General features: G+C 36.6%; 2 protein-coding genes and 1 pseudogene across 2 annotated transcripts; all 3 read left to right on the forward strand.

Annotated features, from left to right (window-relative positions):
* Positions 1–2106, forward strand: LOC110758888 (aldehyde oxidase GLOX1 pseudogene; annotated as a pseudogene).
* A 14993-nt stretch (positions 2107–17099) lies between these two features.
* LOC110758961 (transcription factor bHLH14-like) lies at positions 17100–18829 on the forward strand. The gene is made up of 2 exons (XM_021960943.2): positions 17100–17889; positions 18051–18829. Exons 1-2 carry the CDS (start codon positions 17148–17150, stop codon positions 18731–18733), a joined length of 1425 nt encoding a protein of 474 aa, XP_021816635.2. The 5' UTR covers positions 17100–17147; the 3' UTR covers positions 18734–18829.
* A 5898-nt stretch (positions 18830–24727) lies between these two features.
* LOC110758952 (transcription factor bHLH14-like) lies at positions 24728–26789 on the forward strand. The gene is made up of 2 exons (XM_021960933.2): positions 24728–25731; positions 25889–26789. The coding sequence occupies exons 1-2, from the start codon at positions 24978–24980 to the stop codon at positions 26593–26595; spliced, it is 1461 nt and encodes a 486-aa protein (XP_021816625.1). The 5' UTR covers positions 24728–24977; the 3' UTR covers positions 26596–26789.

The following is a 26789-nucleotide window of genomic DNA, read 5'->3' on the forward strand; positions in this document are numbered from 1 at the left end:
ACCAAAAAGAAAAAAAGAAAAAAAGAGACCAAAAATGGCTGGTTAATTAGACCTCATCTGCACTGGCCATCCATGCTAATATTGCAGCTAATTAAGGCCTCCTGTTTTTGTAAAGACCACTGACCTACCAAACACCATCCACCAGATGCCAATGTCCTACAAAGCATTGGCCACCACCTGAGTTTGGAAACTCTTTGTGTTTTCTTCAAATTAATGCAGTTGAGGTAAGTAGAAATGTATTTATGAATTAAATCACTAATTAATGCCTGATTCTCCCACCAAGAAAATTGCTCACTGGGTAACGATTTAGGCCTGATCAGAACCAACTGCTGGTCCTTTATTCAATCAATTCTGAACAACATAAATAGATGGGGTCTGAGTCTAAGCATCATCTCAGAAATTAAACATGGAAGCAAAAACATCTGTGTTTCTAGCATTGGCAATATGCTCATTGTTCATCGATTTGGCCCAATGCAGCCAACTAATCTACCAGGGCAAGTGGAAGTTGCTGAAGAGAAGCATTGGAGTCTCAGCAATGCACATGGCTTTGTTACCAAATGACAAAGTCATCATCTTTGACAGAACAGATGCTGGTCCATCCAACCTCACTCTTCCACAAGAGAAGTGCGCAAGAGTTCATCATCAATCAACTCATGAAGCCACTGATTGCTATGCTCATTCTGTTGAATTCAACCCTGCAAACCGAGATTTTCGACCGCTTACTATATCAACCGACACATGGTGTTCTTCAGGTGCATTGTCACAAGATGGTGTGCTTATACAAAGTGGAGGGTATGATGATGGATACAAAGTTGTTAGGTACTTCAAGCCCTGCTTAGACTGTGATTGGATTGAGGAACAAAATGGCCTTATTGTACCGAGATGGTATGCTTCCAATCAAGTCTTACCAGATGGAAGAATCATTGTTGTTGGTGGGAGATTTCAGTTCAATTATGAGTTCATCCCCAAAACCTCAACTAATGACAAGAAGCTATACCAACTTCCATTCCTTGAAGAAACAATGCACTTGCCAAAAGTACCCAACAATTTGTACCCTTTTTTACACCTCTCAACTGATGGGAATCTCTTCATTTTCGCAAACGACCGCGCGGTTCTTTTCGATTATGTGCACAACAAAGTTGTTACAAAGTTTCCAGTCATGCCAGGAGGTGTTTCTAGAAACTATCCAAGCACAGGCTCATCTGCCCTGCTTCCTATTAGCCTTGTGGGAAATAAAAGCTCTCCAAGTGTTGAAGTTTTGGTCTGTGGAGGGACATTTCCTGATTCGAATGTAAAGGCCAATGCTGGCATATACATGCCTGCATCAAAAAGCTGTGGTAGATTAATAATCACAGAAAAAAACCCAAATTGGGAAATGGAGGAAATGCCCATCAACAGAGTCATGGGTGACATGATTTTGCTGCCAACAGGGGATGTGCTGATCATAAATGGTGCGGCTTGTGGAACCGCTGGTTGGGCAGTGGCACGAGAACCGGTTCTGAACCCGGTTCTTTACAAACCAAACCATGAGAAAACCGGCAGGTTTGAGCTCATGAGCCCTACAACTATACCTCGCTTGTATCACTCAACAGCACATTTGCTATCTGATGGTAGAGTTTTGGTTGGTGGCAGCAACCCAAATGTGAACTACAATTTCACTACTTTGTACCCTACTGAGCTTAGTCTAGAAGCATTTTATCCACCATATTTAAGCACATCATCAAGGTCCAGGCCATCGATAGGTTCGATCAAACCGGGAGTGGATCTTACTTACTTGCAGAAATTTTACCTGGGATTTAAGACAAATTATGTGCCGGAGAAGATTTATGTGACAATGGTGGCTCCATCATTTACTACACATTCTTTTGCCATGAACCAGAGGGTGCTAGTTTTGGACTTCAGCCAAGTGGGGAAGAATGGCAATATATCTGGTTCTAAAGGCTACATAAATCTCGAGGGTTTTGCACCAGCAAGGCCTGAATTGGCACCACCAGGATATTACTTATTGTTTGTGGTGTGTGATGGGATACCAAGTAGAGGAATGTGGGTTCGCATTAAGAAGTTGTGATTGAGTATGGCTGTCAATGATGAAGGTTAATTAATTAACTTGAGATCTCTGATTATATTTATTTTCATGTAATTTATAATTTACGTACGGACAAAATTCAGCATAAATCTAAAGTAGAGTTACTTGTCAATGAAGTTTCATTAAGAATAAAATTACAAATAAAAAGGCTTAAAGATTAGTTTAACATCACCTCAAAGCGTGGAAAAAAACTTCCTTAGATCTGGCCCTCTAACAAGAACTCCATACTGGAGGTGGTGATTTGGAGGGTCGATGATGTCTCCTCTTTTTGAGGCTATTAACAGAGTACATATGTTTTCCCAAAAATGAAAAAAGAAAACCTAGTACAATATGTGCTTCATAGTGAGCTGATCAAAAGACCTCTTTGTATATGGGACACCAGATTAGGACATTGTTATGGTTAATTAGTTAGTATCATGATGCATCCCGGAAACACAATAAAAGGGATCAATGAACGTCAAATCTTAAAAGAAGAACTAAAATCCGCTACCATTCTGAAATCCACTAGAAAAAAAAAATGAAAATATTCTCAGTAACTTCATTGATATAAAAACTTTTAATTTTCAATATCTGAAAAATAGGGGCCTTAAACGGTGAGCACCCTCCTTTGCTCTGTTATTTTTTTATTTTTTCTTCTTTGTGTAATGTTCTTTTGTGGTTGATCAAACCGGCAGCTAATGTGGGCGGTTCGAATGGGGGTGGGGTGGAAAGTGGTGGGTCGTGAGTTGCAAAGAGAGGAGAGAGAGTTTTCCAAAAAAAAGTTTTTAATTTTTTTCTTCAGTTTTTTCAATTATTTAAATTGTTAATTGATTCTTTTATTATTTTATTATTTTATATTTTTTATAATTTATTTTTATCAAATGATGTGGCACAATTATTTGAGTTTAGGTCAATCAATGATTGCCACATCATCATTTAATGGGTAACTTAGGGAAGTATGAAAGTGGTAGAAAAATCAAATTTTAGGTACGAAGTTGAGACGAAAAAAAACTTTGTGTAGTAAAGTCATAATTTAGGGAAACGTTCGGGTAGTAAAGTGAAATTAATTCCTTATTTTAATATGCACAAAATATTCCAAAAAGATAGTTTCATCTTACACCAACCATCATATTCTCTTATCTCAATCTTATCCATTAGACTATTATCAATGATTTGCACAAAATTTAAAAATACAATAAGATAAGATTTCAGGGATGTATTCAATTCTAACTTTTAAAGACTTTTTGTACGTGAGTGACTTTGAAGGAGTTGACAAATTCTTAATGACTTTTACCTACTTTTTTCTTTTTTGGTGAAATAGTCTAGAATCCATTGAAGAACAGAGCACAAGCTCAGATACAACAATAAGAACACATCCAGGAGGTTCTTGCAATACAGAGACTAAGACAACAACACCAACTAAACACAAGTATTACAAGATTGTTAAAAGACTTTATAAAGTTAAGTGACATACTTTTATCTACTTTTGTAAATATTTATTTTATGGATAGTATTTATACTTTTGAAAAATGTTCTCTCACTTCTCTCTCTGCCCATTCCCATTCTCTCTATGGCCTGAATGTACCCTCAGCATCAATGTACATTGCTTTTCCCTCACCACCTCCTTGATCTAATGGGAGCTGAAACATCAAAATGAATTAGAAGTGCACTATAGTGAATCGAAATTATAGATTGTAGTTGGGTGGTTTATGTACCAGCACAAGAAGTTAAAGAGAAAAGAAAGTACACTTAGGCCTAGTTTTGGATTGCTGTCATTTTTAAAAAAAGTTGCTTCTGCTGTGCTTTGAAAATAATTAACTGTAAAGTAAAACAACTCCATGTTTGGTAAACAATATTTTTAAAGTGCTGTTAGTACAAAAACCAGTGTCAAAACTGTTTGGTAAATTTTAATATAAAATTGTTGTAACTGTGAATAATGACTAAAATAGACATGATGTTGAAAGTGTTATGTACTAATCATGTGGTGGTAGTGGTAGTGATGGAGCAAAGGTGGTGGTGGTGATGAAGGTGGAGGTGGTGGTTGTGTGGTAGCGGTGGTGGTGGGGATGGCGATTGTGGAGGTGGTGGTGGTAGCAGTGGCAGCATGGAGGTGGTGGTGGATGTTGAGGTTTTGGAGGAGGTGGTGGTTGTGGTGGTAGTGGTGGTTGATAAGTCCATAAAATTACATATTTATGTACTCTTTATACGTAGTTTTTGTAGGAGAATTTGATTTAAAAAGGACTTATTACTTTATTTTCTCAATTTTCAGTTTTCCAAAGCAAGTAATTGGTTTTCTACAAAAATATGACTTTTTGGTGGAGTTTTAGTACGAGACTAGTTGGAGATGAAAGCTAAGATGATCTTGAAGATGATTGTGGAATTTTTCTAGAATTTTTGGAGCAGCCAATGAGAGCAGTCTTTGAAGTTAAGTCAGCATAAGGTGCAATCCCGTCAAAACTGTGCTGCTGTGAAAGAATGACTATTTGAAGACTTTCCTGATTTTTCCTCAAGGCGTGCGATATATGGTTGGAAAGATAAGACAAAAATCTACAATTTACATATTTTTCCCGAATTTTCTTGGAGGAGGAACAACCCCAAACGTGCATGCAAAGTAACTGATGTGTTACCCCAATCCAAGTAGGAAGAGGAGTCAATTACTTACCCATTTTGGATTTATGTTTTAATTAGGTTTTTCTTTATTGTTGGGCTGCTGTAAAAGCCCAGCTATGGTAGGAATATACACTACGAAAAAAAACCCCTTGCGCGACCAAATTTTGCGCGACGAAACAAAATTCGTCGCGCAAAGTCACTTTGCGCGACAAATATAAATAATCGTCGCTCAAAGTCTTACGCGACTCAATTTTGCGCAACGAAAAACAAATCGTCGCACAAAGTCACTTTGCGCGACAAAACTTTGCGCGACGACAAAGAATCGTCGCGCAAAGTAACTTTGCGCGACGAATACTAGAATTTGGTGCACAAAGTTTTGCGCGACGAATAGTGATTCGTCTCGCAAAGTATTTACAAAAATAAATAAATAAAAAATTATTTTTAAAAATTTTTGGATGCCTTTGCGCGACGAAATAATAATATTCGTCTCGCAAAGTCTTTACTAAAATTAAATAAATAAAAAAATTTGGATGACTTTGCGCGACGAAATAATAATCTTCGTCTCGCAAAGTCTATACAAAAATAAATAAAATAAAAAAATTATTTTGTTAGAAAAATATATTATTGTAGTTCGGATTGGGTTTTTGTTAGAAAATATATATTTTAAATTGACGATCAAATTGGTGCATTGTATTCATATAGGGTCAAGGAATGTAGCTGTAAAAAATCATCAAAATCGGAGTTAAAATAACTGTTTAATCGTGATTTTTGTTTATAACCATCGAAAAGTTTTGTCCAATTACGTGATCTCTGAATGTTTATTTTTTCCGATTTTTGGGGTATACGATCTCGAAGTATAAACAAACAAGTTTGACGGTTGGATCGTTGAAACTGGTTTCATAGAATACATATGCTATTAAAACAATATATTCACTAACAATTAAGAGTTTATTTATACTTTTGTTAAATATAACATAAGATTTTGTGGTATCCACTAGTGTAAATATTTTAAATTAACGATCGAAGTGGTTCATTGTATTCATATAGGGTCAAGGAGTGTAGCTGTAAAAAATCATGAAAATCAGAGTTGAAATAACCATTAAATCGTGATGTTTCGTTTATAACCGTCGAAAAGTTTTATCCTATTACTTAATCTCTGAATGTTTATTTTTTCCGATTTTTGGCGTATATGATCTCGAAGTGTAAACAAACAAATTTGACGGTTGGATCGTTGAAACTAGTTTCGTAGAATGCGTATGCCATGAAAACAATATATTCACTAACAAATAAGAGTTTATTTATACTTTTATTAAATATAACATAAGATTTTGTGGTATCTACTAGTGTAAATATTTTAAATTGACGATCGAATGCAATCATTGTATTCATATAGGGTCAAGGAGTGTAGCTGTAAAAAATCATGAAAATCAGAGTTGAAATAACCATTAAATCGTGATTTTTCGTTTATAACCGTCGAAAAGTTTTGTCCTATTACTTAATCTCTGAATGTTTATTTTTTCCGATTTTTGGTGTATATGATCTCGAAGTGTAAACAAACAAATTTGACGGTTGGATCGTTGAAACTAGTTTCGTAGAATGCGTATGCCATGAAAATAATATATTCACTAACAAATAAGAGTTTATTTATACTTTTATTAAATATAACATAAGATTTTGTGGTATCTACTAGTGTAAATATTTTAAATTGACGATCGAATGCAATCATTGTATTCATATAGGGTCAAGGAGTGTAGTTGTAAAAAATCATGAAAATCAGAGTTGAAATAACCATTAAATCGTGATTTTTCGTTTATAACCGTCGAAAAGTTTTGTCCTATTACTTAATCTTTGAATGTTTATTTTTTCCGATTTTTGGCGTATATGATCTCGAAGTGTAAACAAATAAATTTGACAGTTGGATCGTTGAAACTAGTTTCGTAGAATGCGTATGCCATGAAAACAATATATTCACTAACAAATAAGAGTTTATTTATACTTTTATTAAATATAACATACGATTTTGTGGTATCTACTAGTGTAAATATTTTAAATTGACGATCGAATGCAATCATTGTATTCATAAAGGGTCAAGGAGTGTATCTGTAAAAAATCATCAAAATCAGGGTTGAAATAACCGTTAAATCATGATTTTTCGTTTATAACCGTCGAAATGTTTTGTCCCATTCATTGATCTCTTAATGTTTATTTTTTCTGAATTTTGGTGTATATGATCTCGAAGTATAAACAAACAAGTTTGACGGTTGGATCGTTGAGTAGCTTTAAATTTATTTATTTTGTACGTATAACACTTAAGAAATTGAATAGTATATGTATTTATTACTAGCTTTAAATATTTTTTAAGACTTTGCACGACCAATTGGTATTTCGTCGCGCAAAGTATACTCTCAAAATTTGGGCGTGTACCAAAAATGGGAATTTAAAAAAAAAAAAAAAATTTGACTTTGCGCGACCAATATATAAATATTCGTCGCGCAAAGTATACTCTAAAAATTTGGCGGGCACCAAAAATGGGATTTTTAAAATAATAAAAAAATTTCGACTTTGCGCGACCAATATATAATTATTCGTCGCGCAAAGTATATATTCTAAAAATTTGGCGGGCACCAAAAATGGGATTTTTTTAAAAAAATTTCGACTCTGCGCGACCAATATATAATTATTCGTCGCGCAAAGTATATATTCTAAAAATTTGGCGGGCACCAAAAATGGGATGTTTAAAAAAAAATTTCGACTTTGCGCGACCAATATATAAATATTCGTCGCGCAAAGTATACTCTAAAAATTTGGCGGGCACCAAAAATGGGACGCGGGAATATTTTGGTCGGGCAAAAGTTTGGGCGACCAGAAATTCGTCGCGCAAAACTGAAAAAATTTGGCGGGCACCGAAAATGGGAATATTTTTTTAAATTTTTTTTAAACACTTTGCGCGACCAATATATTGTTTCGTCGCGCAAAGTGATACTTTCTTTAAAAGCAAAATAACTCCTCCACCATTTTCTCAATGTCTTCTAAATCCTACCATTTCTCTCTTTCCCACTCCCCAAATCCTACCATTTCTCTCACACTCACTCCTCTCACTTAATCTCTCATCTCTCTCTTCACTATCTCTCTCTCTCTCTCTCTCTCTCTCTCACTCACTCTCTCATCTCTCTTTTCATCATCTCTCACTCTCACTCACTCTCTCATCTCTCTCTCACTATCTTCTCTAATTCTCTCACACTCACTTCTCTGTAAATTTTAATTTTTTTTCATTAATATGTGTTTTTGGAGTTAGTTTTGAGTTTATGCCAATTATTTGTCATTATTTTATGTTATTGTTTTGTTATTTGACAATATTTGTTTTTTTTTTTTGTAGGGAATTGTTGAGGCTTTGATGGCTAAAGTTGAGGATTTGATATAAGAGGCTTGTAGATTTTATTATTGTACTTTGTTAATTTAAGTGTACATTTTGAATATTATGTATATTGGATAATTTGACCACTATTTTTCTTATGTAATTTTATTTTGAATATGTCAATTTAAATTAAAGTAATTAAGAAAAATAAAATCATACAATTAAATTAAATTTAAAAAAATTAATATAATGAAATTGATATAAGATAAATAATTAAAAAAAATGTCAAAAACCTTGCGCGACAAAATATTTCGTCGCGCAAACTATGAAATTAGTTTATTTTAGTTAAAAATTTTCAAAAAACAAAAATTAAAAAAAATGAATATTTCGTCGCGCAAACCTTTGCGCGACGTTCACATTCGTCGCGCAAAGTACACTTGCGCGACATTAACTTTCGTCGCGCAAAGTATATAATATTCGTCGCGTAAAGTAATTAATATTCGTCGCGCAAAGTTTTCAGGATTCGTCGCGCGAAGTAATTAATATTCGTCGCGCAAAGTTGTTATTTTCGTCGCACAAAGTTGTCATGATTCGTCGCGCAAGTTGTTATCCTTCGTCGCGCAAAGTGGCTTTGTGCGACGAATAATTTTGGCCGTCGCGCAAACCCTTTCTCCACGAGTTTTGCGCGACAGAACTTGCGCGACCAAAATTTCGTCGCGCAAACTGTGCGCGACGAAATTTTCCTTTGCGCGACCAAAAATCATTCGTCGCGCAAAGTGGTTTTTGTAGTAGTGATATGTGGGGTGTTTTATTTAAGCATGAGAAACAACTCTTGAGAGGAGGGACGCAAAGACTAGGAGAAATTGAAGATGCCGGAAGAGTACCACCATTGGCTAAGTTTTATTGTTTCTTCCATATGTTTTTGTTTATGTCGAATTCTAGGATTATGTGTAACTAATTTTCTTTTGCTAGGGCATGATGTAGCCCTAGTATGATAATCTAGTTTTCTTATTTTACCTATCTATTGATTGCCGTTTGATGTTGGATTCTTAATCACTGTGCTTAATAACTTGGTTGATTATCTTGATGCTTGATCACCATCTAGACTTTTAATTGAGTTAATCAGATGCAAATTAGAGTAAATACCATACTTGATTTGAGGCTTGCTTCTTGTGATTATGATTTGTAATTCGTCTAGGGTAAATACCATACTCCTAGGGTTTACATGCTTGTTCGAGATTTTCACTGATCTTAATGAATTTCTATGTGTTGATATTTGACCTAAATACCATAGGCGAATTGCATGTAGGAATATACAAGTTAGCCTAAATACCATAGGTAATTCATGAAAAAGGAAAACTAAGCGGCGACATCAAATGGTTAGTAAATAGGTAGGTGAATAAGAGGCTAGATCGGATTACTAGTGGTGAATTCATTGTCCTAGTGCTTTTATCAATTTGAATTTCTCATCCTTGTGTTTCGTGACTTTCTACTTATTTTGTCTTTTAATTTCGTTGTTAATTAAATCATTCTTTCAAAAACCCCTTTTGTGTTTACGTGAGTATGCTACGTGTTTAATTTCTTGTTTTTATAATTAGAGCAGGTAAAGTATTTTGTGAAGGAAATTAGGTTAGACTAATTGGAAGTTGAACTCAATCCTCGTGGGAATGACCTCGTATTTGCCATACTATATTATGATTGACCTTGTGCACTTGCGAGTAGAATTTTTGTTTAGACTAATCTTTATAATCTCAATTTTTCAGGTTGTCTAAAATTCACAACAGTGGTGGTGGTGGTGGTGGTGGTGGAGGTGGAGGTGGAGGTGGAGGTGGTGGAGGAGGTGGTGGTTGTGGTGGGGGTGGTTGTGGAGGTAGTGAATGTGGTGGTGCAAGTGGTGGAGTTGGATGTGAAAGTGAAGGTGGTGTCATTTTTTTAAATGAATGATGGTATTTTGGGAATTAAAAAAATTCCTTAAAGGTTCATCTCTTCTTCTTTTGAAAGCAACTTTGAAAAACAATCCAAAGCCTGCTTTTAAAAGTTGCTGTCAAAAGGCCACTGCTTTTAAAATAATCAGGATATTTTATTTTTACCAAACACCTTAAACTGCTTAACTTTAAAGTGAAGCAGGTTTTTGGTGAAAAAAAAGTAATCCCAAATGGGGCCTTACTTGGCAAGTGACACAAAGCATGTGACACAGTTGGGTCTATCCAGAAAGGAACTCACCGTATATCTCAGTCAGGCCTGTGTTTCGGCCGGATCAGAAATGACCATTCCAGTTCCAATCCAAAACCTTTTGGAATCTAATATTTACTTTCGATTCCAATTTCGAAAATTTTAGGAATTTTCCGATTCCCAAGTTTTGAACTCTTCAGAACTTTTAAAGCCCTTAACTCACAAATAAATATTTAGAGATATAAACGCCAAACTAGGCATTTAAAAAAATCTCACTTAATATTTATTTAGAAGGCCAACTACGACTTTAAGAAGTAACCCAACTACACCTGTAGAGAAAGTAGTTGGGGGTGGGGGGGTGAAGCTATTTATAAAAGGAAAAAAAGGGAAGGTTTTCTTTTTGGTCGATATGGAACTGCTGCAACTACCTAGTACCCGGTCTCTTCTCCAGCTTGAATCTCAGTGTTGGCTTCTAGAGCCGGAAATCCCCTGCGATCACGTGGGCAAGATTTCTTCACACCATCTGCATGAGCTTTCCTAGCATCTCTTAATATGAGATTGACTCAACTTCAAGAGCTCTCCCTTGGCACCTCTTTAGAATCCACACAATCCGAAGAAAACTATATATTTTTGGCTGGGTATGTAGTTTTCAGCATCATTAAAGAGGAGGCTATTGTCACCCCAAATCAATTGAATTTCCCAAGAAACTTATCCCCCAAATTATTCCAACTTTTTTCAAGGATGATTGATATTGGTTGGTCAGTCATTTTTATCTCAATAAATTCATAAGGAAAAAAAAGGGAAAGCAAACATCTTTGAAGGTGCAACAAAATGGTACCGAATGCTTGTTCTCTTTCACTTTTCATACTTCTGATTTTGAGCCTCTTTTTTGTAGGATTGAGGACTCTACGCCTTAATTTTCCTTTTGTTACGAAAATATATAATGGAAGATGAAAAATTGAGTTTTGTTATTTGGTTGACAAATAGTATATAATTCAATTGAGTGGTTAAATGATATCGGATTCAATTGAATTTTTTGTAGAGATGATCTTTTTGAATGAATATCTACAAAATAGACATTTTGGGTTAGTAAAATACAATATGGCGTGGGCCCTATAAAAGTGTCCCTTATTTGAGTGTGTATATATATAGGGTTAATTACAATTTAGTACCCTGTACTTACACCCTTAAGGCATGTTAGTCCCTGTCTTTTCAATTTTAACAATCGCATACCCTTAGTTTGTAAATTTTTTGCAATGTGGTTCCGCCGTTAGGGTTTCTGTTAGATCTCTCTATTAACTGCCTACGTGGCATTGTGGGTCCCACATTTTTTAATTTTTTAATTTTAAATTGATTAAAATATTAAAAATCAAAAAATCAAAAAATCAAAAAATTTCTCTCTCTCTCTCTCTCTCTCTCTGTGTAAAAATTCTCCCAAACCGCTGCGATTTTCTTCTCCCCTTCATTCCACCATGCCCACTCGCAGCCATCCTCCAAAACCCCCACCTCCAAACGAACCAAGACCCCAGCCGGCAACCACCCAGACTCCCTCCCTCTCCCTCTCCCGATGAAGCTCCAACACCCAACCTTCAAACCCATACCACAGCCACCCTCCACAGCAGCGCAGCCACCTAGCGCCCCCTTCCCCCATGACCACCGCCTTCCAACCCCCAACGAACCCAGAACCCCAACCCAGCAACCACCCCCTCTCTCTCCTATTTCCCTTTGTTGTTGAGAGAATACCCTAGCTTCCAACAAACCCCAGCATGCAAGGAACCCAGAACCAGACTCGCCGACCATTCTCTCTCCACCTCCACCTCATATCCCTCCACCATCCACTTCCTCTCTCTCTCCCCCATCTCCACCTCCTTTCTCTCTTTCTCCTCCCGATCGGGGTTTTTAGATCGCAGCCTCAAAACCTGCCCGAGATTCGAGCCTTACCACCATCAATCTCCGCCCAGTGCCTTCTCTCCCTCCGTCTCCCTCCAAATCTTCTCTAGACACCCATCACTTCAAATTATAACCTCTAAACCCACCTCAAATTTGAACCCTGCACTCACGATCTCTCGCAGTTGTCAATTTGAAATGTGGGTTGGGTGTGGTTGCAGATCCATGTGGATGCAGATGGCAGTCGCTCGAATCTGTGCTAGGTATGCGACTTTGGATGGTGGAGGCAACAAAGAAACAGAGAGAGGGGGAACGGCTAAGACATTTTTGCCATCTCCGACATTTTTTCTGAAGTCTCAGCTCCTGAAAATACATTTTTGTTGTTGTTGTAGGTTTTGGGGTTTGATTGGGTTGGAATTGGAATTGGAATTAAACGTGTGCCTTTGTTTTTTTGGGTGAGGGAATAATGGTGGGCTTGAAATTGTGGGTGCTGGAGAGAGAGAGAGAGAGAGAGAGAGGGAGAGAGTTGTGGTGAGGGGAGTGGTGGCTTGCTGTAGGGAGGGTGGGGGAAGCGAGGGAGAGCTGCGGTGATGGGAGAGGTGGCTTGGTGGAAGTTGGGGCTGTGGGGAGGGTGGACAGTGGAGGCTGCGAGGGAGAGGTGGTGCAGGTGGTAGTAATTGGGGGGGGGGGGGGGGGGGGAGAAAGGATCGAAGGGGCCGCTGGTTTTGAGTCAATGGGTCCCAATATTTTTTTTTCTTCTCTTTTTAACTTTTCCTTAAAAAATAATATTTTATTCATATTTTAATCAATTTAAATTTTAAAAAATAAATAATGTGGGACCCACAGTGCCACGTAGGCAATTAACGGAGAGATTTGACAGAAACACTAACGGCGGAGCTACATTGTAACAAATTTAAAAGATCGGGGTATGCGATTGTTAAAATTGAAAAGACAGGGACTAACATGTCTTAAGGGTGTAAGTACAGGGTACTAAATTGTAATTAACCCTATATATATATACACAACGATCTCTACTATTCGTTCATTCTCAATCAAAGTAGTTTGTGCTTGCATGTTATATGTGTAAAGAGAGTTAAATTTGCATTCAATTTGTTAGTCTTGCTCTAGACAACCGGAATACTATAATTGTCAAGCTCAATGAATATATTTATCTTGTATGTAGTGTTTCATATATAAAATAATTTTATAATTAAAAATTTAAATGAAGATAGTTTAAAATTTAAAAAAATACATACATATACATATAATAGTATGATACTCCCTACAGTTGCCACATATGTAGTACATTTGGATATAGCAAGCACCCATATGCATTTTTGTTATATTCAAGCAAGTACATTTGCCAAAAATATATAGTCTTAAAGTTACATACTACTATGTTTAGCATATTTCGGGAAACTCTCGGGTAGTAAAGTGAAATTAACCATTTAATTTAATATGCACAAAATTCAAAATTCCAACAAGATAGTTTTATCTTACACCAGCCATTGGATCATATTCTCTTATCTCAATCTTATTCATCGGACTATTATCAATGATTTGCACAAAATCTAAAAATAAGATAAGATAAGATTTCGGGGGTGTATCCAATTCTAACTTTTAAAGATTTTTTGTAAGTGAGTGACTTTGAAGGAGTTGACAAATTCTTAATGACTTTTACATCCTTTATAAAGTTAAGTGACATATTTTTATCTACTTTTGCAAATATTTATTTTATGAATAGTATTTATACTTTTGAAAAATCTTCTCTCACTAACCAAGGTGGTTGGTGTGGGTGGTTCGGCACTCTCATTCCTTAAGAGAGGTCAGGGGTTCGATCTCTGCTCTTGTACGGAGTCACCACTTTGGCTAGCACTTTACCCCTTACGGGCCGACCCGGTGTGAGCGGGGATTAGTCTGGATTGTGGTTAGGGCTGTCAATGGGTCGTGTCGTGTCGGGTTCGTGTCGTGTCAAACTTTTAAACGTGTCAAGAAACCCCAACCCAAACACGACCCATTTATTAATCGTGTCAGGAAATGCAAACCCAAACCCAACCTGTTTATAAACAGGTTGACACGACACGACCCATTTGTAACCCGTTTATTAAACAGGTCGTGTCATGGGTCGTGTAAACCCGTTTACTACCTGCCAACCCGCGAAAAAAATTAAAGAAATTGAACCTTCAGCACACCCAATGTGTTTTGAACCCCAACCAATTCCACCCCACTCCTTGCTCCTTATCCATCTTGGTGTTGATAACTTTGTGATTATATGTTACAACATTTGATATTTATAATGTCTTTACAAACTGATGAGCACTTAATTATTACATTTTTATCCATAAATTATATTTGTTAATTATTACATCTTTAGAAAAAATAAGCACATTTCCCAAACTTAAAATAAAATAATTAAAAAAAAACAAAAACTGGAAAGGATACGTAAAACACAAAGCACCAGATTCTTATGCCAGTAATCTTATGCCCAAATTTGTAGCGGAGACTGCTTGGAGAACAGTTAAATCATGAGACTCCTCCACCGCGGCCTTGTCTGACCTCTGTGCCACGTCCAGATGATCTGCCGGTGTGAGTCTACTAACAGTTATGCCTCTTGGCAGCACTACTCTTTTTGGCATTGCCTCAGCAAAGTTTGAGGCTGAGCCATGATGAAAGGAGGAGTTTGGGAAGATAGGGTTTGGAGGAGCGCCTACCTGAACATTCGGTGGTGCAAGTGATAACTCAATGTTGAGATCATCAATGAGCTTAGATGAGGATGCCATTGTTTTGTTTATGGATTTTTTTTTATGGTTTTCCTTGAGTTTTCAAGAAGAAATGAGGGGTAATCCTACACTTCACTGATGAATGGTTTAAATAGACATCTACTAATGAGGGAGCCGACATCCACTTCGGATCCCCAGATTGCTATCCAACCGTTTGCCCTCTTTTTTTTCTCGGATCCCTTCCCTTTCTACTTTCACCTTACTTTTCTTGATTTACCTCCGCATTTTCTGGTGTTTTATGTTTTTACCCGTTACTTTCATTTTCTGGTGCTTTGTGTTTTACGTATCCTTTCCAGTTTTTGTTTTTTTAATTATTTTATTTTAAGTTTGGGAAATGTGCTTATTTTTTCTAAAGATGTAATAATTAACAAATATAATTTATGGATAAAAATGTAATAATTAAGTGCTCATCAGTTTGTAAAGACATTATAAATATCAAATGTTGTAACATATAATCACAAAGTTATCAACACCAAGATGGATAAGGAGCAAGGAGATGGGTGAAATTGGCTGGGGTTCGAAACCCATTGGGTGTGCTGAAGGTTCATTTTCTCTAATTTTTTTCGCGGGTTGGCAGGTAGTAAACGGGTTGACACGACCCATGACACGACCCGTTTAATAAACGGGTTAAACAGGTATTTAAATGGGTTGACGGGTTGACCCGAAACCCACCCGTTTATAAATGGGTCAGTGGTGGGTTGACCCGAAAATTACCCATTTATTAATGGGTCGTGTTTGGGTCGTGTTTTTCCCGTGCGGGTTTCGAGTCGTGTAACGGGTCGAGTCGGAAATTGCCACCCCTAATTGTGGTTAAGGCTTAAAGGTGCCACCCATAATTGGGGCCCATCCAGGACCACCTCGTGGTTCAGACCAAAAAAAAAAGAAAAAAAATCTTCTCTCACTTCTCTCTCAACCCATTCACATCTCTCTCTCTCTCTCTGCCCATTCCCATTCTCTCTGTGGCCTGAATGTACCCTCAGCATCAATGTACATTGCTTTTCCCTCACCACCTCCTTGATCTAATGGGAGCTGAAACATCAAAATGAATTAGAAGTGCGCACTATAGTGAATCGAAATTATAGATTGTAGTTGGGTGGTTTCTGTACCAGCACAACATGTTAGAGAAAAGAAAGTCACTTACTTTACTTGGCAAGTGACACAAAGCGTGTGACACAGCTGGGTCTTTCCAGAAAGGAACTCACCATATATATATCTCAGTAATAAATCCAGTATCGATTCCTTCTGTCAGAAGAAAACCGCGCGGAAACTTTGATACCACAGAAATATCAACTGAAGTTTAAAGTATTACATTCCTATTGATAAAACAAGGACTGAATTCTAAGAACTGGCAAGTTCTTGAAATTGGAGACAGGTCTTGGTTAAAAAAAGAACACTGGAAACTGACCCTCCAATATCTTATCAAGTTGTGGTGAGAAATTGGAGGGAGGGCGGGGTATGTGAGGGCAGGCTGGGCTTGGGTTTACAGTGGCTGTCTGCGGATGAAAGCTGCACCCTCGCAACGGCGAAAGCTGCAGCATGATCGAATCACTGATAAAGTCTTGGGTAAATTAGCAAGAGTTTTAATGTTAAGAATTAGCCTTAAAAATATTGAAAAGTCATTCATTTAACAAAGTTTTCAAAAGTCATTAACTCTTTTGGATATCACAAAACTTTTTAAACAGTTTTTAAAGTCACAATTGAATACCACTAAACTATTAAAAACTATTTTAAAGTCATAATTTACCTCCAAACTTTACACCCATTCATCTTGCACCAGCCGTTAAATCAAATTCTCACTTCTTAGTTTCGTCCGTCAGATTGTTATCTATGGTATCATCATTCAATACGCTTTTCAGACAGACAGAATAAAAAAATTGTTCTTAATTAAGCAAATGAAAATTGTGCGTGCATATGGAACAGAAGTTTATTCATTGACAGATACTCAGTTCAAAATATTAAAAATCGTACAACTAGGGCATATGGGAATATCTTCTTACAGAATAGTAAACAATATTTTCCCAAAAATCCAGCCAACCTGTGTTTATGACGCGGCCCACCATTAGACCTACGTTATCATTTTCCCCAAAATCCAGCCAATCTTTGCTTATCCATGGCACGCCATTAGTCCCACCACGTTTGTACTACAACCTCACCCACTCACTCAATTTCTTCTTCCACTACTTATTATCCTCTGCCTCTCTGTTGCTTTCTTTTTCTGGCTTTGCTTTCTGCAACCCTTGTGACCTAAGACTTCCTTTTATAGCAAAAAAGTTAAGCCATGGAAGAAATTATACCCTCATCTTCTCCACCCCAACTTTGTCAAGAAAACTCAGTCTCATTCCAACAACGTCTCCAGTTCATAGTTCTGAACAGGCCTGAATGGTGGGTGTATTCGATTTTCTGGCAAGCCTCCAAAGACAGCAATGACCAGGTTGCCTTGTCATGGGCTGGCGGCCATTTCAAAAGCCCTAGGGACTTGGCATCCAAAAGAAGCAACAAAATGGTCAATAATAAACATTTTTTTGAGAGGAAGAAGGTGATTAACAACAGAGAAGCTGAATCTCTTTTGAATGAAGAAATGGACTTGGACATGAGGCTGGTTGATCATGGAGTCGGAGATGTTACTGATTCTGAGTGGTTTTACTTTTACAGCATTTCTTTAACCCAGTCATTTGTTGCAGGCCATGCGACAAATAATATTCTGGGCCGTTCGTTTTGCTCTGGTGGTTTTGTTTGGCTTGCAGGTGACCATGAGCTTCAGTTTTATGAGTGTGAGAGAGTGAAAAAGGCCAGAATGCATGGAATTCAATCTCTGGTTTGTATTGCAACTCCTTGTGGGGTTCTTGAGCTGGCTTCTCCGGATGTGATCAAAGAAGATTTGGGTCTTGTGCATCTTTCAAAATCACTATTTCTAGCAGACAACAACGTTTCAAAGCCGGACAGCCGTGACGGCTATGCACTTGTTCCTCTCCTGGAAAGTGGGATGTTTTCGGGAGGTCAAGAAGATTTGACCAAACAAGGTAAGCTTGGAATTTGATTGGTAGTTATTATCAAACATTGACCAAAACTGCTGACAACGTCATATTTTATTTTAGGACATATGGTTCAAAGATTTCAAACAATTTCTGTAGACATTTGATATGTTATTGTAACACTATCTTTTATAAATTTTGACAAGAAGGTGATACAAAAGAAGCTGCACCTATCAATATAGGCGGGTCTTCATCAAACTCTGTCGACAATTTCACTTCTGATAACACAGAGAGTACCCGATTGAAAAAGAGAGGAGGATCATCATCAAACCATGCACCACGATTACTAAACCGTGTCGAGGCGGAGAGACAGAGGCGGGAGAAGCTTAACCATCGATTTTATGTCCTCCGCTCTGTCGTTCCGAATGTGTCGCAGATGGACAGATCTTCTTTGCTTGCTGATGCTGTGGCATACATCAATCAGCTCAAAGCAAAGATTGAAGAATTGGAGGCCAAAATCCAATCACAACCCCAAAATCCCAAAAGGGGAAATGGGACCAATGCTGATCATCATCACTATAGCCAAAGGACAAGCTCCATTGTTGATTTTCATCATTCAAACAATAACAATACTAATAGAGCAGCTGCTGCTCTGGAAGTGGATGTGAAGATTTTAGGCTCAGAAGCCGTGATACGAGTTCAGTGTCCAGATCAAGACTACCCGTATGCTAAATTGATGAATGCACTCAAATCCCTTCGGCTACAAGTTTATCATGCAAGCATTTCAAATGTGAAAGACTTGATTATTCAAAAAGTTGTGGTAAGAGTGCCTTATGGGTTCACTAGTGATGAGGCCATGAGAATGGGTATTATAAAAAGATGGTACAATTAGTTTCCCTATAAGGTAATGATGTGGACAGCGATTTTGCTCGTTCGATCTTCTTCTTGTGTACTTGTTGTTGTAACTCAAAATCCGTGAAAGCTAATATTTGAGGGTACACTTCTTTTCTAATGAGTAGAAAATGGTAGGTTGATTCTTTTTTTTAGTAACATAATAGTACATATATTCTTTTTGCCAGAAAAGTAAAAAGAAAAACTTAGTACACTGTGACTTATGCCAATTCAATCAAGTCGCGTTCCTGCGTCACATACCAGAAATATTACAAGCATTGGCAATCTTAATCTGTTCAATCTTCGTCAATTTGGTCGTTTGCAAGCTTCCTGAAGAGAAGAAGTAGGGCGAATCTCAGCAATGCACATGCCAGTATTAGCCAAGCACAAATCCATTAACTTCGAAAAAGCAGATGCGGGTCCATCCAACCTTTTACTTGTTTAGGACCAAAGATAGGCCCAAGGCAGCCAGCTCGAGGCCCATCTGTTTTTGTGGCCCCAATTTCAATCACATGCATGCAACTGTTTAACCCATGTCATCCTTAGTAGATCTAGTTAATTGAAAGGGCTAGTTTGGGAGTGATTCTGGGGAACTACCTCTCATGTGCTTCTTCATATAATCAGTTTAAGTGATTTTAAGTGAACCTCCTATGTGATTCTATATAAAATCACTTAAAACCACTTAAAGTGATTATTTGAAGAAGTGATTCTCCATAGAAATGTTTTTTTGTCTATGAAAAATCACTCCCAAACGAGCCATAATTTACTCCTGCACCCGAGGTCTTGTGTTCGAATCTCACTTCCTCAATATCACATGTATATAAAAATAAAAAAAACAAGCTTATTACTTGTATAGAAATAAAAAATAAACTTAAGATTTACGATTGTATTATTGTATTTATATTCTCATGTAATCCTCTGACATTGCAGTTGGAAAAATCAAGGTGTGATTTGCATGTAGTATATATATATATATATATATTTGGGGAATACAAAACCTTTCGTTTAGGTTAATCATCCCCCCATCTTGACCAAGTACCTTATTGTTGTTTAGTGAAAATGACTCAAATGTTCTTTTAGCTGCTCAGTTTTAAAATATGTTATTCCTGACAATTCTTTTCAACGTTGAATATCTTGTTATTACTTTTACGATTAAGAAAATAAAAAAAATCAACATGTGATAGAATGATTGATCTCGATGCTCTGCAGCTCTCTGCATGTTAAAATCTTATCTATCGGCCAAAACCAAAACACAAAAAGCTTCACTCAAAAGAAAGAATGAAGTGGTGAAATAATCACGACGGTAATTTTAGTATGGGAATTGGGCGAATATATGAAAAGAATATTCTTGGGTTGGATGAAGCAGGATGGGGCAATGATTTGATGGAGATTGATTGGGGAAGAAGATAATACCACTCACAGGAAATGGAATACTTAGAAAAACTGAGCTGGAGGTGGGGATTACGGGGTAGGTAGGGGAGGTCAGAGAAAGAGGCGAGAGAGAGAGAATGTGCAAACATCGCAAGTGAGTTTTAATCTTTTTTAATGTTTACCTAATCTCTTATTACTGTCTCTAATGAAATTAGCCAGCCTGGCTAATGTTGGAGGAGATGCTCCAAATCTTTAATTTTTTTTTTCCATGAAAAAGTTTCATACTTGGTTCACGATTTTGTCTCATTACTTTGTTTGGAATGTGTTCTTGATATCTACTTATTTTGAATCTTGAAATGTGTTCAAAACAGTCACAAAAACTTATTAGGTGTGACGGTTAAAATATGAGTGAGCCACAAATCTATACTAAAAAAATATCGCATTAATAAATTACATAAGTGTTGTAAAATTGGTGGGTTGGTGAAATAAAGAGTGAAGGGGACAGTAAGTAACAACAAATCTTTGATCTTGGCTTTGGTGTGCCACAAATTCCAATATAAATTAACACTGACATGGCCATGTTACCAAATCGTGAAAACGTTATCGCTATGGTACTCACTGCCAGTTTTTGGACACAAAATTTGTACGAAATTTATGGGGGTATAATCACGCGAAAAAATATATAGATCAATAAATGAGTCTTGTCAATATGTTTAATAAATGGGTTTTGTCAATCAATTTAATAAATAGAAAAGTTGATATAGATTCAAATTTCCGTTGAGAAGTTGGTTTTTATCTTCGGAGTTAGTGACTTTTATACGAGTCCTTTGACTTTTGTGCCACATAGGATTCCATTCCTTTTTAAACATTTTCTGGCGTGATCTTTTTATTTTTATTTTAAATTATTTTTTGTTCCAATGTTGCCCCTTATGTCTTGAATAATTACGAAAAAGAATTGTTTATGACCAGAATTAATTAACAAATTAAGTGCTTATGACCATAATGATTTTGGTATATATATTAATTACGTTGCCTTTTTTTTCTTCTTCTTTTAATTACATCCATGATTTTGTATATTAACATTGTCTTTTTTTGTTCTTCTTTTAACCCAAAAAAATCGTTGGCTTTCTTTCTTATTGTTTACGACCTCTTTGTTAGGTAATTGAAGAAACAAAAAAAAAAAAAAAGGTATATTGAAGATAAAAAAATACCTATATGTCAAGTAGATTATATATTATCTCATACTTCCCCCAATAATCAGGTACAATGCTATATTTACCTAGTGAGTTATGTAAATAATCTCACATTTACCTAGTAATTAGGTACATACAAATGTCATCAATAGTTCTCTTGTTTATCTTGTTTTTCTCAAGTTGTTTATTTCTTGCTATGCTTAAACACCACAAATCGACTTGATAAGATTAATCATATTGTGTTTTCAATATTTGAATGTTTACCTCATGCATAGGTACATAATTTCATGTGGGTGCTTGCATCATCGATTAGTATAATATGCGGTTCTTTACTTTTATTGATTAAATTGTATTTTATCCATATATTAGGTAAATATTCACGAGGAAAGAATTCAAATTTTAAATTCTAAAATTCAATTACAATGGAAATAATGGATTAAATTTGGATTTTCAATGTGTTTCCTTATTTACCTCAAAGAGAAAATTGACATAATAAAAAAAGTAATGAAAGTTAAAGGACTTGCATCTAAAACTAAAACGGTGAGGACTTAGCCAAATGACAACTAATCGTTTTGGTTGTGTACATGCTTATTATTGACTCGAACCAATGCTGCCGTAAGTGTATATTCTTTTCTGGTTGTGTACCCATTCTAAATATGCTGGAAAGCAACCTTCTTTCCAAGAAACCAAAAAAATTGGAATAATATATATTCAAGGGGGTGCTGAGCCACGGCCAGCCACAATGGCTCTGGAAAATTGAAAAAGCTTTCTAAGATGAAACAGAAGTGTTTCCAAAAGGTCAAAGCAGTTGCATATATACATGCATGTGATTGTTACACATGGAATTATAAGGTGGTCCTAATCAAATCCTTACAAGATGGGACGAAAAAGAAAGCAACCCACCAAATTAATCACATCCATGGGCATTTACTGCTCTGTGTTTTATCACATATGGAATAATGAAATATTACCATCACCATCCTTCTCAACACTTAATACGTACGTGTTTTTTTAACATAACCATAATTAACTATTTACTTTGTATTTATGTAACAATTATTATATCAATAGACATATGTCAAATGTTGAAAAAAATAACGAAGGTACACTTTTGGTTAAAGTGGTGAGTAAAAATATACCGGTCTGCTTTTATGAACAACAGTTCGAAAAAAGTACCGGATAGATAAAAGGTGATTCCTAGAATCATTCAGATTTCAGAACACATTGTTTCACGCACCAATTTCTTTGACTTCCTCCCCTGCTTTGTTCATTGATGCTCTCTTCCTGTACTTTAATTTTTTGGATTTGTAGTATGTACTTTCTAGTCTCGTCTAGTCTCATCGTAAAAATCATCACAAGATTTTATCAATCCACGTGTTATACATCGATAATTTGAAACACAACGTTGCAGTTTGACCATCAAATGATTTGATATATATTAGCGGAGATTGTGGTTTTAGTTTGCTTTCCAATAGAAGACCCTACCTCAGTCCTACACAAACTGTTGTTGAGATATAATAGTACAAACTTAATTACTACAGCATTCGTTTTCATGGGGTCAATATATCATTCTTGGCAAGCTTCACATTCAAAGTCGGTGGGGCATATACAAATCTTTAATCCATATTGCACGAGGAGAAGAGAAAAAAAGAAGAAAAAAGCGTCAGAATATAATAACTGCACATGGAGCATGTAAATGCCCTCAATCAAACGACCAAATTGTACTGGAACCCTTAAGTCTACCCATCAGGTATTGGCCATAAAAGTAGTTGGGGTACACTGTTCATCATGGGCATGCATTCATCACAGAAATTGATTATAAGCATGGAAGCAAAAACCTCCTATGCGTTGTTAATCTCTTCATCGAAATTTCATTTTACTGTCCTGAAGTTCCGAACAAAAATTCGGATTCGCCATCTTATATATTTAATAGATTATTATAAATAAACCCAATCCTAGACATGTATTTATAAAAAAAACCCACGTACTATTTAAATATAGAAACACACCCAAAATCAACCCCAAAATCAATAATTGTATATATTTTTGAGTGTGTTTATAAATGGGGTTTAAGTGTGTGTAATGATGGGTTTTGGGTGTGTTTATAAAGTGTTTTGGGTGTTTGGTTTTTTTATAATTTCAGCCCCCATTTTGTAGAAAGTCACAAGTCACCAATGTAAGTCACAAGTCTATATCAAGTTATGTTCCAACCGATATGTCAAAAGTGCCACATAGACATTTAACAGCTAGAAATAACATCTCACACATTCCAACCGATGTGTCAAAGCTGATGTGGAATGAAGGCTGAAGATTGAGATGTTATTTTTGACATCCCAAAAGTAAGATGTCAAATGAATATTTTATTATTTTTTCTTTTCTATTCTTTTTAATTAAAAATAAATCAACACTAAAATGTAATAAAATAATAATTTAATTTGACATATCGGGTGGAGTGTAAAGCTATGTAAGATGTCAAATTGCCACATTAGCCATCAAATTTAAATTTGATGTTTGGTATTTGACATCTCCCTTGGAGATGCTCTTAGCATTTATGCAATCATTTTGTAGAAAGTGAGATTTTAATCGTTGGATGATATCTATTTTTCATATGTGAGGTAAAAATCATTGTGCACACACAAACGAGTGCAGACACATTCTTCGAAATGATAAATTTTGAAACCATGATCCTATCTTTCGCGGGAAAGTTGCCGCATGAGGCAGCCCCTAGACAAAAAACCCTCACCTTCAACTGAATATCTAATCATGTAGCATATTTATGGTGACAAAAAATAGTTGAGAGATAATTGGTGGTGTTGGGAAGCCCTTTCTGAACGTAAGCCTGTCTCCTTGAGGCCACAGGGATGAAGCACGAGTTCACCTATAAATTTTGTTAGGTGGGAAGGTTGTAGAGATCGCGAGAGGAGGTAGATAATTTTTTTTTTATTTTTCATTTAATTTCTCTTTGTTCGAAGAGAACGTATTTTGAGAGTGTTGGACGCGGCGGAGGGAATAGTAATTTTTTTATTTATGATTTATCCGGTTCCTGGTTTTCTTATCGATTTGGTGAGGGCCCAAATGTTTTAACAACGTCCGGAGAGAAGTCTTTTTCGAATCAGTAGACGTTTTCTTTTCCTTACATAACATGACTTGATTTGATTTATTATCAAAAAAGCATAAGATTACAGCCAAGATTAAGAAGAAAAAATAAATCATATCCATTGACAGATAATCAAAGTTCAACGTAACAAAATTGTACTTATATAAAGAAATGAAAGTTGTATTATTATTAGATGGAAGAAGAGTTTATATTCATTGACAGATATACGCAAAGTTCAAAAATATTAAAAATGGTCCAATTGGAGAGAACAAAAATCCAGCCACATACATAAATCTCTCTTGCGTTTATCACGTGGCACACCATTAGTCTTTGCAATCACACCAGAAGCAAGCATAGATCCAGCAGCAAGTAGGTTTCCCTTTAAAACTTCTGATCCGAAAAATAGAAAAAATCTCTTATCAGTGGAGGAGTAGGTGTCCCTTTATTAATTCCCATATTCAATCATCACAACTCATTACATCTCACAAACACTGAGTGAACCTCGCTCTCAACTCACTCACTTTCTTCTTCTACTTCTTCTCATCCTGTGTCTCTGTAGCAAAAAAAAAAAAACAGGTTTAGCCATGGAAGAGATTATAGCCTCATCTTCTTCACCCCAATTTTGTCAAGAAACCTCAGCCACATGTCAACAGCGTCTCCAGTTCATAGTTCAGAACAGGCCCGAATGGTGGGTGTATGCTATTTTCTGGCAAGCCTCGAAAGACAGCAATGACCAAATCTCTTTGTCATGGGCTGGTGGCCATTTCAAAAGCTCCAAGGACTTGGCATCCAAGAGAAGCAACAAAGTGATGAACAACTACCAACCCAAATTTGGGTTCAACAATGTGGAGAGGAAGAAGGTGATTAACAGAGGAGATGCTGAATCTCTTTTCCATGAAGACTTGGAGGACTTGGACATGAGGCTGGTGGATCATGGAGTTGGAGATGTTACTGACTCTGAGTGGTTTTACTTTTACAGCGTTTCTTTAACCCAGTCATTTGCTGCAGGCCATGCCACTAACAACATTTTGGGTCGAGCATTTTGTTCTGGTGGTTTTGTTTGGCTTGCAGGTGCTCATGAGCTTCAATTTTATGAGTGCGAGAGAGTGAAAGAAGCTAGAATGCATGGAATTCAAACTTTGGTTTGTATTGCAACTCCATGTGGGGTGCTTGAACTGGCTTCTCTGGATGTGATCAAAGAAGATTGGGGTCTTGTGCACCTGTCCAAATCACTCTTCGGATCAGACAATAACAAGATCTCCAAGCAAGGCAATGCACCTGTTCCTTTCCCGGAAAGTGGGATGTTTTCGGGACCTCAAAAAGACTTCCCCAGACAAGGTAAGCATCAAGTTTAAGTTAATAGAGAGTGGCTGATACAATATTATATCAAATATTGACCAAAAATGCTGACAATGACATGGTAAATTATTTTAAACATTTCGTTGAAACAATTTCTCTTAACATTGATATATTGTTGATATCGCATTTTGACCAGAGGGTGATACAAAAGAAGCTGCACCTATCAATATTGGTGGCTCCTCATCAGACTCACCTTCTGATTCTGTTGGCAACTTCATTTCTGAAAACACAGAGAGCACTCGATTGAAAAAGAGAGGAAGATCAAAACACCATGGACCAGGTAGAGAATCACAATTGTTAAACCATGTTGAGGCTGAGAGACAGAGGCGAGAGAAGCTTAACCATCGCTTCTACGTCCTCCGCTCTGTTGTTCCGAATGTGTCGAAGATGGACAGATCTTCTTTGCTTGCAGATGCTGTGGCATACATCAATCAGCTCAAATCAAAGGTTGAAGACTTGGAGACCAAACTCCAATCACAACCCCAAAATCCCAAAATGGGCAATGAGAACAATCCTGACCATCACAGCAGCCAAAGCACCAGCTCCATAGTTGATTTTCATCATTCAAGTAGTAATAATAATAATAATAGAGGAGCCGGTGTTGTGGAAGTGGATGTAAAGATTTTGGGATCGGAAGCGATGATTCGTGTTCAGTGTCCAGACCAAGATTACCCATATGCTAAGTTGATGAATGCACTCAAATCCCTGGGGTTACAAGTTTATCATGCAAGCATTTCAAGTGTAAAAGAGATGATGATTCAAGATATTGTGGCAAGAGTGCCTTATGGGTTCACTAGTGAGGAGGCCATGAGAATGGGTATTATAAAAAGGTGGTGCAACTAGAAATTATAAGTAAACCAATAACTAGTTTTTCTGTAAGCTAACGAGGACAATATGATTATCCTCATTCTCCTTCTGTAGAGTTGCTTTCAAATTTATAATTTCTTAGCCTACCCACCTGCTCTGTACGAATTTGAATCAATTCCGAAAAATGCTTTGGCGTTTGGCCAAAGAAGGAAAAAGAGAAAATGCTATAT

This window comes from Prunus avium, chromosome 5, assembly GCF_965620075.1.
Source record: "Prunus avium chromosome 5, drPruAviu1.hap1.1, whole genome shotgun sequence".
Lineage (NCBI taxonomy): Eukaryota > Viridiplantae > Streptophyta > Magnoliopsida > Rosales > Rosaceae > Prunus > Prunus avium.